The following is a 12,941-nucleotide window of genomic DNA, read 5'->3' on the forward strand; positions in this document are numbered from 1 at the left end:
TAGCTTCCAAGATTAATTCCGTGAATGCTTCCCATTTAGAATTTGCTGCTGGTAACACCATCAGTTGGTCCCACTGTATAGAATTTAAAAACTGTCTGAGACCACTGTAGTCACCTTTATGAAAACAAAAATCCTTCCCTTTACCTCTGATAGTAATCATATCTTTAAGTAAATCCCATTTCAATACACTGTGATCACTGACACCAAGTGGATCCTTTATCTGCAGATTTTTATTGCATGAAGAATCTGCTGATAATCAGATCAAGAGTATTACTCCCGCTGGTTGCCTCTTGATCATGCTGCTGTAGAAAACAGTCCTCAAACATAATCTCCTCTAATATTAGATTTCTAAATCAACCAATTAAAATCGTTAGAAATTACAAGTATTTAGGAGTTATGGTTGATGACAGGTTTCAAATATATATCGAAAAAAATTAAAACTGTAACTGGTAAATTTATTAGAATAACCAAGGTGTATCAAACCTTCCACTTTGAAGTTTACTATAAATCCATTTTTATCCCAATAGTGTGTTATGCTGTAGGTGCTTGAGACCCCAGTATAAGTAAATATCTCATGAATAAATATATCACATAGGTCCAGAGATTTTTTCTTCTGGCAACTTCTACAGCCTGTCGCACAATCTCTACTACAGCCCTACAGGTAATAACAGGAAAACTGCCTATTAAGTATGAGGTGATCTTTAATTATTTACAATACCACAGAAGAAAGGAATTACCTGTTGCATTTCAACGTTACTTTCTAAACTCTGATATACCAACTAAAGACGACATATTTAGAATAAGAAATCAGTTCACAAGTGACTGGCAGGATGAATGGGACAACGCTGTAACAGGTAGGATTACGAATAAGTTTTTACCTCGAGTTGCAGAATTTAATAAATATCTTTTGGGCTGGTTTAACCCTGCTTATATATTACATTTTTGATATCAGGACGTGGTAGTTTAAATCCCTAAATTGTTTACGTTAGAATTGATTGCTTCTCCCTTGTGTAGTTGTGGCACACCAGAGAAGGTGCAACATCTGATATTTGAATGTCATTGTTACCTTGACTATAGATCTGAACTGCAAATGTTAACAAATATATACGATGAATGTGACTTATACAAATTTCTTGAAAACGAGGATAACTAAATTGCTCTAGCAAAGTACGCAGACAAGGTTTTCAAGTGAAGGAAAACGCTTATTGGAGCAGACATAGATTGGTGGGAGACTTCATCTTGTGCCTTGAACATCTCATGTCCTAGTGGCATTTCTGAATTGTGATAGAATTAATTAATTCTTCACTGAATTTGTACACAAGTTATTTTCTAGGGTTTGTGTCATGGAATCTTGACATTGGACCTGAACTTTCTATTGTTCTTAACAGACTTGTTTTGAATACATGATTTTGTTTTGTTCAGAAAAACTGCTGTTTTGAATATGTTATAAACTGTAAGTATGTTATGTTCTTGACAGACTGTTGTTTTGAACATATTGTATAAATTGTAAATATTGATATAACCAGCTTCAGAGCTTTGTAAGCTTGACTCTGTTTTTATGTGGTTGGATCTAGATCAGTTTACTTTTCTGATGTTTTTGTGTGTGTGGATTAATTGTTAATAATAATTTGTGTGTGATTTTGCCATGGGCTTAGTCATTTAATTTCTTAGAATCAAGGAATTAAGTTCTATACACTGTTTCATGATAATCTGGAATTATTCAGATTTATCTGCCTGGGTGGCAGATTGATATAGTTTAATTTAAACTTTGAGTTCTTATAATTTTAGATCAGGTCTTCTTTTTTCCTAGTTGGATGATACTACAGATAACTTAATGTTTTAGAATGAGATTGATTGGACATCATCCCAGTTGGATTCTAAATTAACGAGGGTAAGGTAATCCTATGTTTATTGTTACCAGGTGTGACAACTCTTTTGGTGCTGCTAGTTTGGCGGCAGTTTAGCCCACTAGGAAATTGTGTTGGATAATACTGATTGGGTCTCAAGACGTTTCACACCAATGATTCTTGCTCCACTGCTGGTTAGGCAGTCTAGCACATTTTGATGTATAGTTCAGAAAAATTATGTTAATTGTTGATGGATTGTATGTTGATGGATGTTGATGTTGATGGATGATTCTTCACTAGTAATCTACTATAAACTTTACTAAACTATTTCTTCCTATTTATAGGAAATGCCTTCCACTTTCATCTACTACTTTATCTCTTTTCCTACCCTTCAATCCCACACTTATCATACTAATTCATTTTTCCCATCCTTAATTCTTGGTCTGCCATTTTGACACTAGTAAGAGTCTTCCCTAGTTAGCAGACCCTGGTGCACCTCCATGTGGCTAAGGATGAGAGTCAGGTGGGTGGCTGGGAACCAGGGAACCTGTCCCCTGGCTGCGAAGACGTTAGGTGCCAGCACTCAACAGAACCTACATATACTATACACACCTACACTTATACACACGCCGGCCTTGTCAGATGCATCGGTGGAACCCTGGAGACCATCTATAATATAAGAATACTTTATCCTTTCTGTACATATTGTATTTCCCAAATTCAAATTCTGCATCTGTGTGGCACCATGTCTCTGATATCCCAAAAATATTTGCCTTTGATGTCATGACCAGCAGTACAAATTAATTGAATTTATATACTATACTACTAGCATTGGTGTACATTGCAACCTGGAAAGCAAAACAATGAAGATTTCCAGGACTGCTGGGAGTCATAGTGGAACAAATAAATACATGGGGTGTGTTAGAGTAACTAAGAGTAGAAACAGGTGCATGTACACCAATGCTAAGAGTATAGTTAATAAATTTGATGAGCTTGAAGGGCTTGTCAAGACATCAAAGGCAAATATTGTTGGGATATCAGAGATGTGGGGTCACACAGACATAAGCAGTGCAGATTTGGAATTTGGGGGAGTACAATGTGTACAGAAAAGATAGACAAGACAGGAAGGGAGGAGGGGTTATACTGTTAGTTAAGAAACACAAAATCTAAGGAAGTGCATCCGACTGATGTTGGTGGACAGTGCAGTGTTGAGTCTGTTTGGTGTGAAATAAGCACTGGGAAAGGAAAAATGACAGTAGGTGTGTGTTATAGGCCTAATGAATCTGATGAGTATAATGAGCAATTGTGCAGAGAAATAGAGTGGGCCAGTAAATCAGAATGTAATATAATGGGGGATTTTAACTTTCCAGATATTGACTGGAACTTGTGGGTTGGTCACTCGCACACTAGCAAGACTTTTGTGGATTTATTGGATGACTTTTCTACAGCAACATGTTCAGAGGCAATCAGAGGGAGTAATACTCTTGATCTGATTATCAGCAGCGATTATTCATGCATTAGGAATTTGCAGATAAAGAAACCACTGGGTGACAGTGATCACAATTTACTGATGTGGGAATTACTTAAAGATGTAACTACCATCAAGGCTAAAGGGAAGGGCTATTGCTTTCGTAAAGGTGACAACAGGGGTCTCAGACAGTTTTTAAATTCTGTACAGTGGGATCAACTGATGATGTTACCAACGGTGAATTCTAAATGGGATGCCTTCGGGGATTTAATTTTGGAGGCTACTAGGCTTTTCATTCCAACTAAGAAATACTGTTCAAGGTTTAGGTCTAAATGGAGGTCAGATGAACTAATGAGGCTTGTAGCAGAGAAGAAAAATGTATGGGATGCATATAAAGTATCAGATGACACAGAAGCCTATGGCAGATATAAACTAGTCTGTAATCAAGTCACAAAGGAGGTTAGGCAGGCGAAGGCAGATTAAAAGAAATCCTTGGCAAAGGATGCAAATAAAAACAGCAAAGAGTTCTTTACTTATGTAAACTCTAGAAGGAAGGGATGAATCAGATTGGACCATTTAATATAGATGGGTTGATTACTGATGATCATGCTCAGGTAGCTGATAAACTGAATGAGTATTTTGCATCTATATTTACACATGAGGAGCTATTCAATGAGGGAAGTGCCAGAAGTTCATCATACTAACAGGGAGCTAAGTGATTTTGTAATAACTGAGAGCAAAGTGGAGGAGAAATTGTTGAAGTTAAACATAAAAAAGGCACCTGGGATGGATGGGATCTATCCAGTTCTATTAAAGAAGGCAGCAAAAGAAGTAAGCAAACCCTTAGCCATAATTATGAGAACTTTCTTGGACTCAGGGGAGATCCCCATGGACCGGAGGTGTGCAAATGTATGACCAATTCACAAAGGGGGTTCAAAAGGTGACACAAGTAATTTATAGACCTGTTAGTTAACTTGTTTTCCGGGGAAAATAATGGACTCACTGGTTAAAGAAGCATTGCAGGATCATCTAGACAAGACTGCAGTAATAGTTAAGACACGGCATGGGTTTGTTAAAGGGAGGTCTTGTCTGACGAATTTAATTGGATACTATGATGTGGTCACAAAGGAATTGAATGCCAAAAATAATTTTGATATCATATACTTGGATTTCAGGAAAGCTTTCGATACTTTTGAGACTGCTGTACAAATTGGAGAGATATGGTATTAAGGGTAAGTTGCTACAATGGATGAAGGGATGGTTGAGTGGGAAACGACAGAGAGTGGTAATCATTGGACACTGCTCTTCTTGGACAAATGTTATTAGTGGAGTTCCCCAGGGTTTGGTGTTGGGCCCATTGTTGTTTTGAATATTTATCGATGATATCGATGAAGGTATATAAGATTTAATGTCCCAGTTTGCAGATGATACAAAGGTTGGCAGGGTTGTTAACGACAGTAAGCTACTCCAACTGGATCTAGATAAGTTGGGTAAATAGGCTGAGAAGTGGCAAATGAAGTTTAACATTGACAAATACAAAGTACAGTAAACCCCCGCTATGCGCGGTATCTGTATTCGCGGTTTCGCGGTCGCTGATTTAATATAAAATGAAACCTAAAAAAATGTGAATTTTAAAACGCCGTGAACATTTTCCGCCATAAAAAAACATGGGCGTAGCTAAAATGATCTTTCCTGGTCAAAACAGGGCTCAGTGGGTGGGGGAGAGGGGTGACAAAATCGCGAGCGTGGATGTTTCTCGCTAATCCTTGTTCAGTATGTGCTATGCGCTTGTCATGGAAGGTTTCGTCGTTTGCTTTTAATTTATATGCTTATAAATTGAATAAATTTATCAATTTATAAATTGATATGCTTACAAAAGTGATAAATCTACCGTTTTGCAGTGTAAAACAGACTTCTAGTGTGTTACCGGAGTGAAATTTCGAGTGTGTTACCGGAAGAAAGTGATTTTATTGTGGACAAGTTCTTTCTAATCCATACAAAAATATGGCTACGAATAATAAGGGAAATGTGAAAATATCAAAGGTGATGGCATTAGCGAATAAAATTGAGCTATTAGACAAACAAAATTTCTAATGGTGAAAGTGTCTCCTCGGTGGCAAAACATTATAAAATCAATGAGTCGACGGTACGATCAATCAAAAAATCGGAAGAAAAAATCCGCCGTAGTGTCCGTGAAAACGCACTAATTGCTTCAAAAATTTGCTCTGTAACTCTTGATGTTAAATTAGAAAAAATGGAAAAAGCTTTAAATCTGTGGATAGAAGACTGAACTCAAAATAAAATTCCATTAAGTTCACTCATCATTCGTGAAAAGGCAAAACTCCTTTATCAACACTTTAGTGAAACTGGTGATAGCATTGGCGGGATAAGTTTTTTGCTAGCAAAGGCGCTGGTTTGAAAGATTTGTTTGAAATTTCTAATAAATATTACATTTAATATTAAATTGTTTCTTATTTTCATTTCGATGCCATATGCTTGCATTTCACTATGTACTGTCTATGTACATAGTCATATTATGAAGGTACATATAATACATACATAGACAAAATTTTAGACTAGTTTTTCTTATATATTTCATACTTTGGAACGGAACCCCTTTATTACTATGGGAGCCATACCTCAGTATTCGCGGCATTTCTCAGGAACGTAACCCCCGCGAATAGCGGGGGCTTACTGTACTGCATATGGGTAGCAATAGCCGAAGAGAAATGATGCTGATGGGCTGCCAGGGCAGGTCATATAATCTTGTCAATGATATAGAGGAATTTTGCTAGCAGGGACAGAGATGTGATTATCCCGTTATACAAGGCAATGGTCAGGCCACACCTATAGTACTGTGTACAGGTCTGGAGGCCTCATTTTAGGAAGGATGTAGAGTTGCTAGAACGAGTACAAAGAAGGGCAACAAGATTGGTGACGGGAACAAAGGGGTGCTCTTACCAAGAAAGGCTTAAGTTCTGCAAATTGCAGCACCTGGAGAGTAGGCACCTGCGAGGTGATCTGATTGAGGTGTATAAGGCCTTGAATGGCTTGAACAAGCTGGATGCTGATGGGATTCTTCCTCTTGATCAGATTAAAAACCAGAGAGGGCACAGATTCAAACTGAGGAAAGAATGTTCCATCTTTTGTTGTGGAAGTTGATAACCTAAATAAATTTAAAACTGAGCTGGACAGGCATTTGGAACGAATGGAGGGGTGAAATGGGAGGGGTTTTTTGGCTGATGCTGCATAAGCTTGCTTTCTTCACCTGTTCTTTCTCTTAGTAACCCTATCACAGCTCATGTATTTACTTGTTCCACGATGACTCCTAGCAGTTCTTGAAATCTCCAGCATCTTGCTTTCCAGGTTGCTGCTCATTCCAATAGAAGCAGTACAAGAAATACTTTCACCTCTGTCTGCAGCTATTGTTAATCTATTAGTTTGTATATGCAAGGAAATAATCTTCTGCCAATTTCCAAAAGAGAAAGTTGGACAAAAAGAAGAAGCCCCAAAACAAACCATGCGCCACGTTCCCAAGACACCACTACACAGCCCTGATTACTGGTAAACAGTAGAAAATATCAAAGTGAGAGAAACATCTATAAACAAAACACAAAAATGATATGTAATAAAATTAAAGATAAATTAGCATGCAAATATTAAAAATTTTACATGTATGTATGGTATTTGTATTTTGAGTATGAATAACAGAGTATAGGACATTATATTAACATATAAAATACAGCAGAGGGTATACCTCAATGTAACAACAGAGTTACGTTCCTCAAAAATGAGTTTCCATATATTCCCATGGTATTATGAGAGATGTGTGCATTAAAAAAATTTAATAAATTTTAAATATAACAGTTTTTTGAGCTTAATACAATAATAGGAAAAGAAGTATACTTACTTCTTTTGCATACAATGTAATATGCAACTGCTTAGCTATATAACAGCATAGTAAGAAAATAATAGTAAATAATAATAATAATAAGAATGAAACTTTGTGGATCTTTTCTTTATTTAATGAAACTATGACCATTAGACAATAACCATGGAAGAGGAAAATTTCAGAATAATAAAAAAAAAAGTATTTATTTATTTATCTTATTCAGTCACAAACATAACAGAAAATTGATTCAGAATGTTATTAAGCTTAGCTGTAATGCTAAATAAAAACTAGGAAGAAACAAATATAAGCATTAACAGCTGGCAGGAGGAGAGCAAACATAATATATTTTGATACAATAATTCCCATTCAAAAAAAAAAAATTGTATTTTGCAAAATTATTTACTAACCTGTTTCTAAAAGTTTTTGGCACTGAGCTTGACTAGTCTCTAAATTTGCAGTGAGACGATTTATAGTTTCTGCCTTTTCTATTTGGCACTGTTGATAAGAGTGTACCACTTTCTGTAATTCTTTTTGTAATCTCTCACAGTCTTCGCTCTGCATAAAAAAAAAATTTTTTAAAAGCAGGAAAAAACAGTACTTAAAATACAAATGTATATACAAATTTCAACAAAATGGGATATACTATGCACAAGATCCTTAAAAAAAGCATATGGCCTATATGGCAACACAAACTGTGAACTGCCCTCTATCATATTATAAAACATAAAACCATAAAGTCCGACTGATAGTATGGGTGTACCTCTATGAGAGCAATTACATCATCAATGCTAAGTAAGCAAGGAATGTTTAGAAAGGAGGTATCACCATATATAAATCAATTTTCTGTTTATACTCCAGGACATAGCATTTATTGTCAAACAGCACAGAGGATCCCCCAAACTCTGCTATACTCCAGGACAACCACATAAAATTAAGAGTTCACAAGATAAATAAAACACATGAACATCATCATATTTAGTAGTCATGTGAGTTGAAATCCCTTGAAATCGAAGAATCACCTCTTCATCCTCTAAAATGCATGGTATGTATAAATTTATTTTTAAAGATTATTAGCCGATCTTTCTGGATGCATCTGCAGCTTATTCATAATGATTTCACTATTTCACTCCTTTTTTTCAAGGATTCAAAATAAATTTGGTTTAGATTTTTTTTCATCAAGTTGCTCAATCCATATCATGCTTGGGAATCTGATGGACTTCCTTAAGGGCATTTTGATGATTGTGCCAAATGAGTGAATAAACATCCTGATCAGTTTAGATATGGGAAGTCTTGGTTGCCTCGCTTGCTGATCATAGTCACTAATTATATTTAATGGGACTTGTATTGATTCACATCCATTGAATAAACATTATACAATTCAATAGTTTAAAATTGCTGCTTGCCTAAAGAAGATAGAAGGATGTTAGAAATTCTGTGCAGAAATGTTTTCCCATAAATAACAATTTGGATTTTATACTTTCTTACATTACACCTTCAGTACTGTGCTTCAGGAAATAAACAGCAATGAAATAAATGCACATTCCTAGAGACATGATACACAGGGCCAGTATTTACCCATGTATTGGCAGTAATATAAAGGAAGCAAAAAAAAAAAACCCTTAAAAAGAAAAAGGATGCAGCCATTTCATTTATTTATTTCATAACATTTCAATCATTTATTTAATTAATTAATTTATTTCATAATTCATTTATTTATTTATTTATTTATATATACAGGGTGTCTCAAAAATATTGGTACAAACGTTTAGGGGAGGTAGGTAACATTTAAAGGAATGTGAATCGCATAGGAACCAATAACCGGAAACGTCACGGGAAAGTAGTAGCAGAGGCACAAGAAGCAGAAATGACACAGGACAATAATTAGTGGCAAACATTTATTTGACATAATATTAACAATGGAGTACGAGATGGATGCATTTCATGATGTTACAACAGATGCTCGAAGGTTCCACCATGAGACGTGATGCATGCGTGACACCGACGCAGCATGGATTGGCGGACACGGTCAAACACACCTGGAGTTTCATTGACAATAGCAGCAGCGCAGACAAGTCTCGCCACGAGATCTATTTCCGTCTCCACAGGCGATTCATACACGATAGTTTTGAGGGCCCCCACAGAAAGAAATCAAGGCTCGATAAATCAGGTGAGCGTGGGGGCCAGGCAACGGGTCCACCACGGCCAATCCACCGGCGCCCAAAACGCCTGTTCAAATGGTCACGAACACACCTTCCATAATGGGCAGGCGCCCCATCATGTTGAAACCAAATGTTGCGTCACATTTGGTGGAACATCATCAAGTAACCCTGGTAGAACTGGTTCAAGAAAGATCCGATATTTAGCGGCGTTCATGCGGGATGGTAACAGGTATGGGCCGACTAAGCAGTCACTGACCATACCTACCCACACATTTATTGCGAAGTGATGTTGTGCCGCATGGGGGCACACACCATGTGGGCCCTCTGCTAATCCATACACTAGGTGCATGTCTGCCAGCTCACAGTTCGTATATCGATGCATGCTCTTCATGCAGCAACTTCTGCTTGAATGAGTAAACCAGAAATTTTCCCTCTCGCGAACTGATGAACAGTGCCGTGTACCGACTTATGGTAACGTTTCCGGTTATGGGTTCCTATGCGATTCACATTCCTTTAGATGTTACCTACCTCCCCTAAATGTTTGTACCAATATTTTTGAGACATCTTGTATATATATATAAATATATATATATATAAATAAATAAATAAAATGGCTGCATCTTTTTTTAAAAGGTTTTTATTTATTTATATATATATATATATAAATGAAGTGGCTGCGTAAAGTGGCTTTAAAGAGGCTGAGTAAAAATGCTCTGTTTTTTCTAAGCTAAGGCACAATATCGTTTGCAAAGTTTTCATTGCAAATGACTACAGATTGCCTGTGACTCCATTAATAATTTCACATTTCTGTAATATCATCATCATCATCACATCAGCCATTTTCAATCCACTGCAGGATGAAGGCCTCTCCAGTAATTTTCCAGTTCCTTCTGTTTTGTGCAATGGCGATCCATTTACTACCCACAAACTCATGAATTTAATCTGTCCATCTCCGTTGTTGTCTTCCAGGTTTTCTTCTAGCTCCTCTCGGGTACCATTCTGTTATTTTCTTAGTCCATCTATCATCATGTCTTCGGGCTAAGTGTCCTGCCCAAGGCCATTTTGGTTCTTTAGTTTTGATAAGAATGTTCTTTAATTGAGTTTGATGCCTAATCCATGTGTTTCTCTTCTTATCTAACAGTCTGATTCCCAATATAATTCGTTCCATTCTTCGCTATGTAGTCAGCTTCTCTTCCATTCTTATTGTGAGTGCCCAAGTTTCACTTCCATAAGTAATGGTGGGGAGTATACATTGGTTCATTATTTTACGTTTCAGACAAATTGGGATATTGCCCCTCAGTATGTGACTATATTTCCTGAATTCTATCCATCCAAAATTTATTCTTCTCTTGACTTCCAGCCATTTATCATTATTACAGCTAATGACTTGTCCCAGATAAGTATATGACTCTACCTTTTCAATTACTGCTCCTTCAATCATTATATCCCTTTCTGTGGCATACTTGTTCATCACTACTTTTGTTTTAGCCATATTCATCTTTAGCCCAAAATCCTTACTAACTCTGCATAACTGATTAAGATCTTCCTCTAATTCTTTGGGATCATGGCTTATGACCACAATGTCATCTGCAAATTGTAAATGGTTTAGGTACATTCACACTGACTCCTTTCTGCGACCAGTCTAATCTTCTGAAAGCTTCCTCAAGGGTGGCAGTAAACAACTTCGGAGATATTGTGTCTCCTTGTCAAACTCGTTTTTCAATTTTAAATTTGCTACTAATTTTGTCTAGTCTAATAAAGAATTGATTCTAAAAAGGGCTCCGCAGGTCAAAAAAGTTTGGGAATCGCTGCTCTAGTCTAATAAAGCAGGTAGCATTCTCATATATTTTCTTCAAAATCATAATATATGGGGTATCTATGCCTTGTCTTTCCAGTGCCCAAAACATTGCCTTATGCTGTATGGAGTCAAATGCTTTTTCATAATCCACAAATGCCAGGCACAATGGTGTTTTATATTCATTTGCTTTCTCCATTAGCTGTGATATTACGCAAAGATGATCCATAGTTGAGAATCCTGTCCTAAAGGCACTTACTCTTTAGGCTGATTCTCATATATTTTCTTCAAAATCATAATATACGGGATATCTATGCCTTCTCATCAAGTATTCTTTCTAATCTGTTAGTAATGACCCTTGTGAACAACTTGTAGATGTGGAATAACAAGCTAATTGGTCTATAATTTCCAATTTCTGATTTATCTCCTTTCTTATGCAGCAAAACTATGATTGCATTATTCCACTCCTTAGGCATCACACCTTTCCTAATGCATTTTGTGAAGAGTCTTGCCAGTTTTTGTGTCATGTGTCTTCCTCCCAATTTTAACAACTCTACAGTAACTTCAACTTCCCCCGGGGCTTTCTGATTCTTCAACGCAGGTTCTACCTCATCAGGAAGGATATCGGGTATGTCGTATGTATTACTAATTTGCGATCCATCTTCCCCACTGCTGGCATCATTCCCTTGCTCCTTGTATAATTCTCTATAGTAGTCTTCTGCTATTTGAATTATGCCCTCTCTGCTTTTATAAGTACACCATCGCTATTCTTCAGTTTCAGTATCATTTGTCTTTCTGTATTACTGCTCATGGCTGCTGATTTAAGTCCTTTGTTTTCCCTTAATGCTTGTTCTACTTTTCTTGTGTTAAATCTTCTTATGTCCTCTCTGAGTCTCTTTCTGATGGCTTTGCATAACTCAGTATACTCAATTTTGTTCTTGTCAGTGTTTATCTTGCTCTTCATTTGTCATCTTCGGTTCATCATGACAAGTGTTTCTTGACTAATTTTTTCTTCTTTGAATTTCTTTTTACCTATAGGTTTCTTGGGCTTTATCACTTTCAGAAAGTTGTAATATTCCTCGATATCTTGGTCCTCAGCAGTCTGCAGAAGCTCAAATTTGTTCTTAAGTTCCAGTACATACTTCTTTTTCTCCTCTTCTGTTATCTCAAAGACCTTCGTATTATTTACTGAAATCAGTTTTTCCCTTTCTTTTCTTACATCTATATCGAGTGTGCATCTTACCATTCTGTGATCACTCCCAACATTTACCTCGTTCAGAACGGTAACATCATTCACAATATATCTTCTGTTAGTGAGGATGAAGTCGATTTCATTAGTTGTTAATCCTTTTAGTATTAGTATTAGTAACGGCCGCATGGTGCAAGAAAGCCTATGGCTTATGCTGCACCAGCCAAAAAAAAAAAAAAAAAAATCCGAACAAAACAATGATAAAAACAAACAAAAAAAAAAAATAAATAAATAAAATAAATAACTAAATAATAATAATTAATAAATAAAAAAAAATAAAAAATAAATAAATAAATAAATAAAATAAATAACTAAATAATAATAATTAATAAATAAAAAAAAATAAAATAAAAAATAAATAAAAAGGAAATTAAACCTATCATCCTATGCGCTTCCCTTACCCGAAAGTACTATCCAGATGACCTTTCAATTTCCCCAAACTGACGGCCTCTACCACCAATGAAGGCAACTTATTCCAGTAATTTATAACTCGCTGGCTAAAATAAAACTTCCTGCAGTCCAATCTAAACA

The 12,941-nt window shown here is 36.2% G+C and overlaps 1 protein-coding gene across 1 annotated transcript in view; it reads right to left on the reverse strand.

Moving 5' to 3' along the window:
• LOC150091476 (uncharacterized) overlaps positions 1-12,941 on the reverse strand; it is a 274,324-nt gene that overhangs the window by 174,370 nt on the left and 87,013 nt on the right. The window contains exon 9 of the mRNA XM_090368574.1: positions 7,615-7,762. Within this exon, the coding sequence (XP_090224700.1) occupies positions 7,615-7,762 (148 nt within the window). The remainder of the gene's footprint in view (positions 1-7,614; positions 7,763-12,941) is intronic.

The sequence above is a fragment of the Mastigoproctus giganteus genome, chromosome 1 (assembly GCF_048544385.1).
Source record: "Mastigoproctus giganteus isolate SK-2022 chromosome 1, ASM4854438v1, whole genome shotgun sequence".
Lineage (NCBI taxonomy): Eukaryota > Metazoa > Arthropoda > Arachnida > Uropygi > Thelyphonidae > Mastigoproctus > Mastigoproctus giganteus.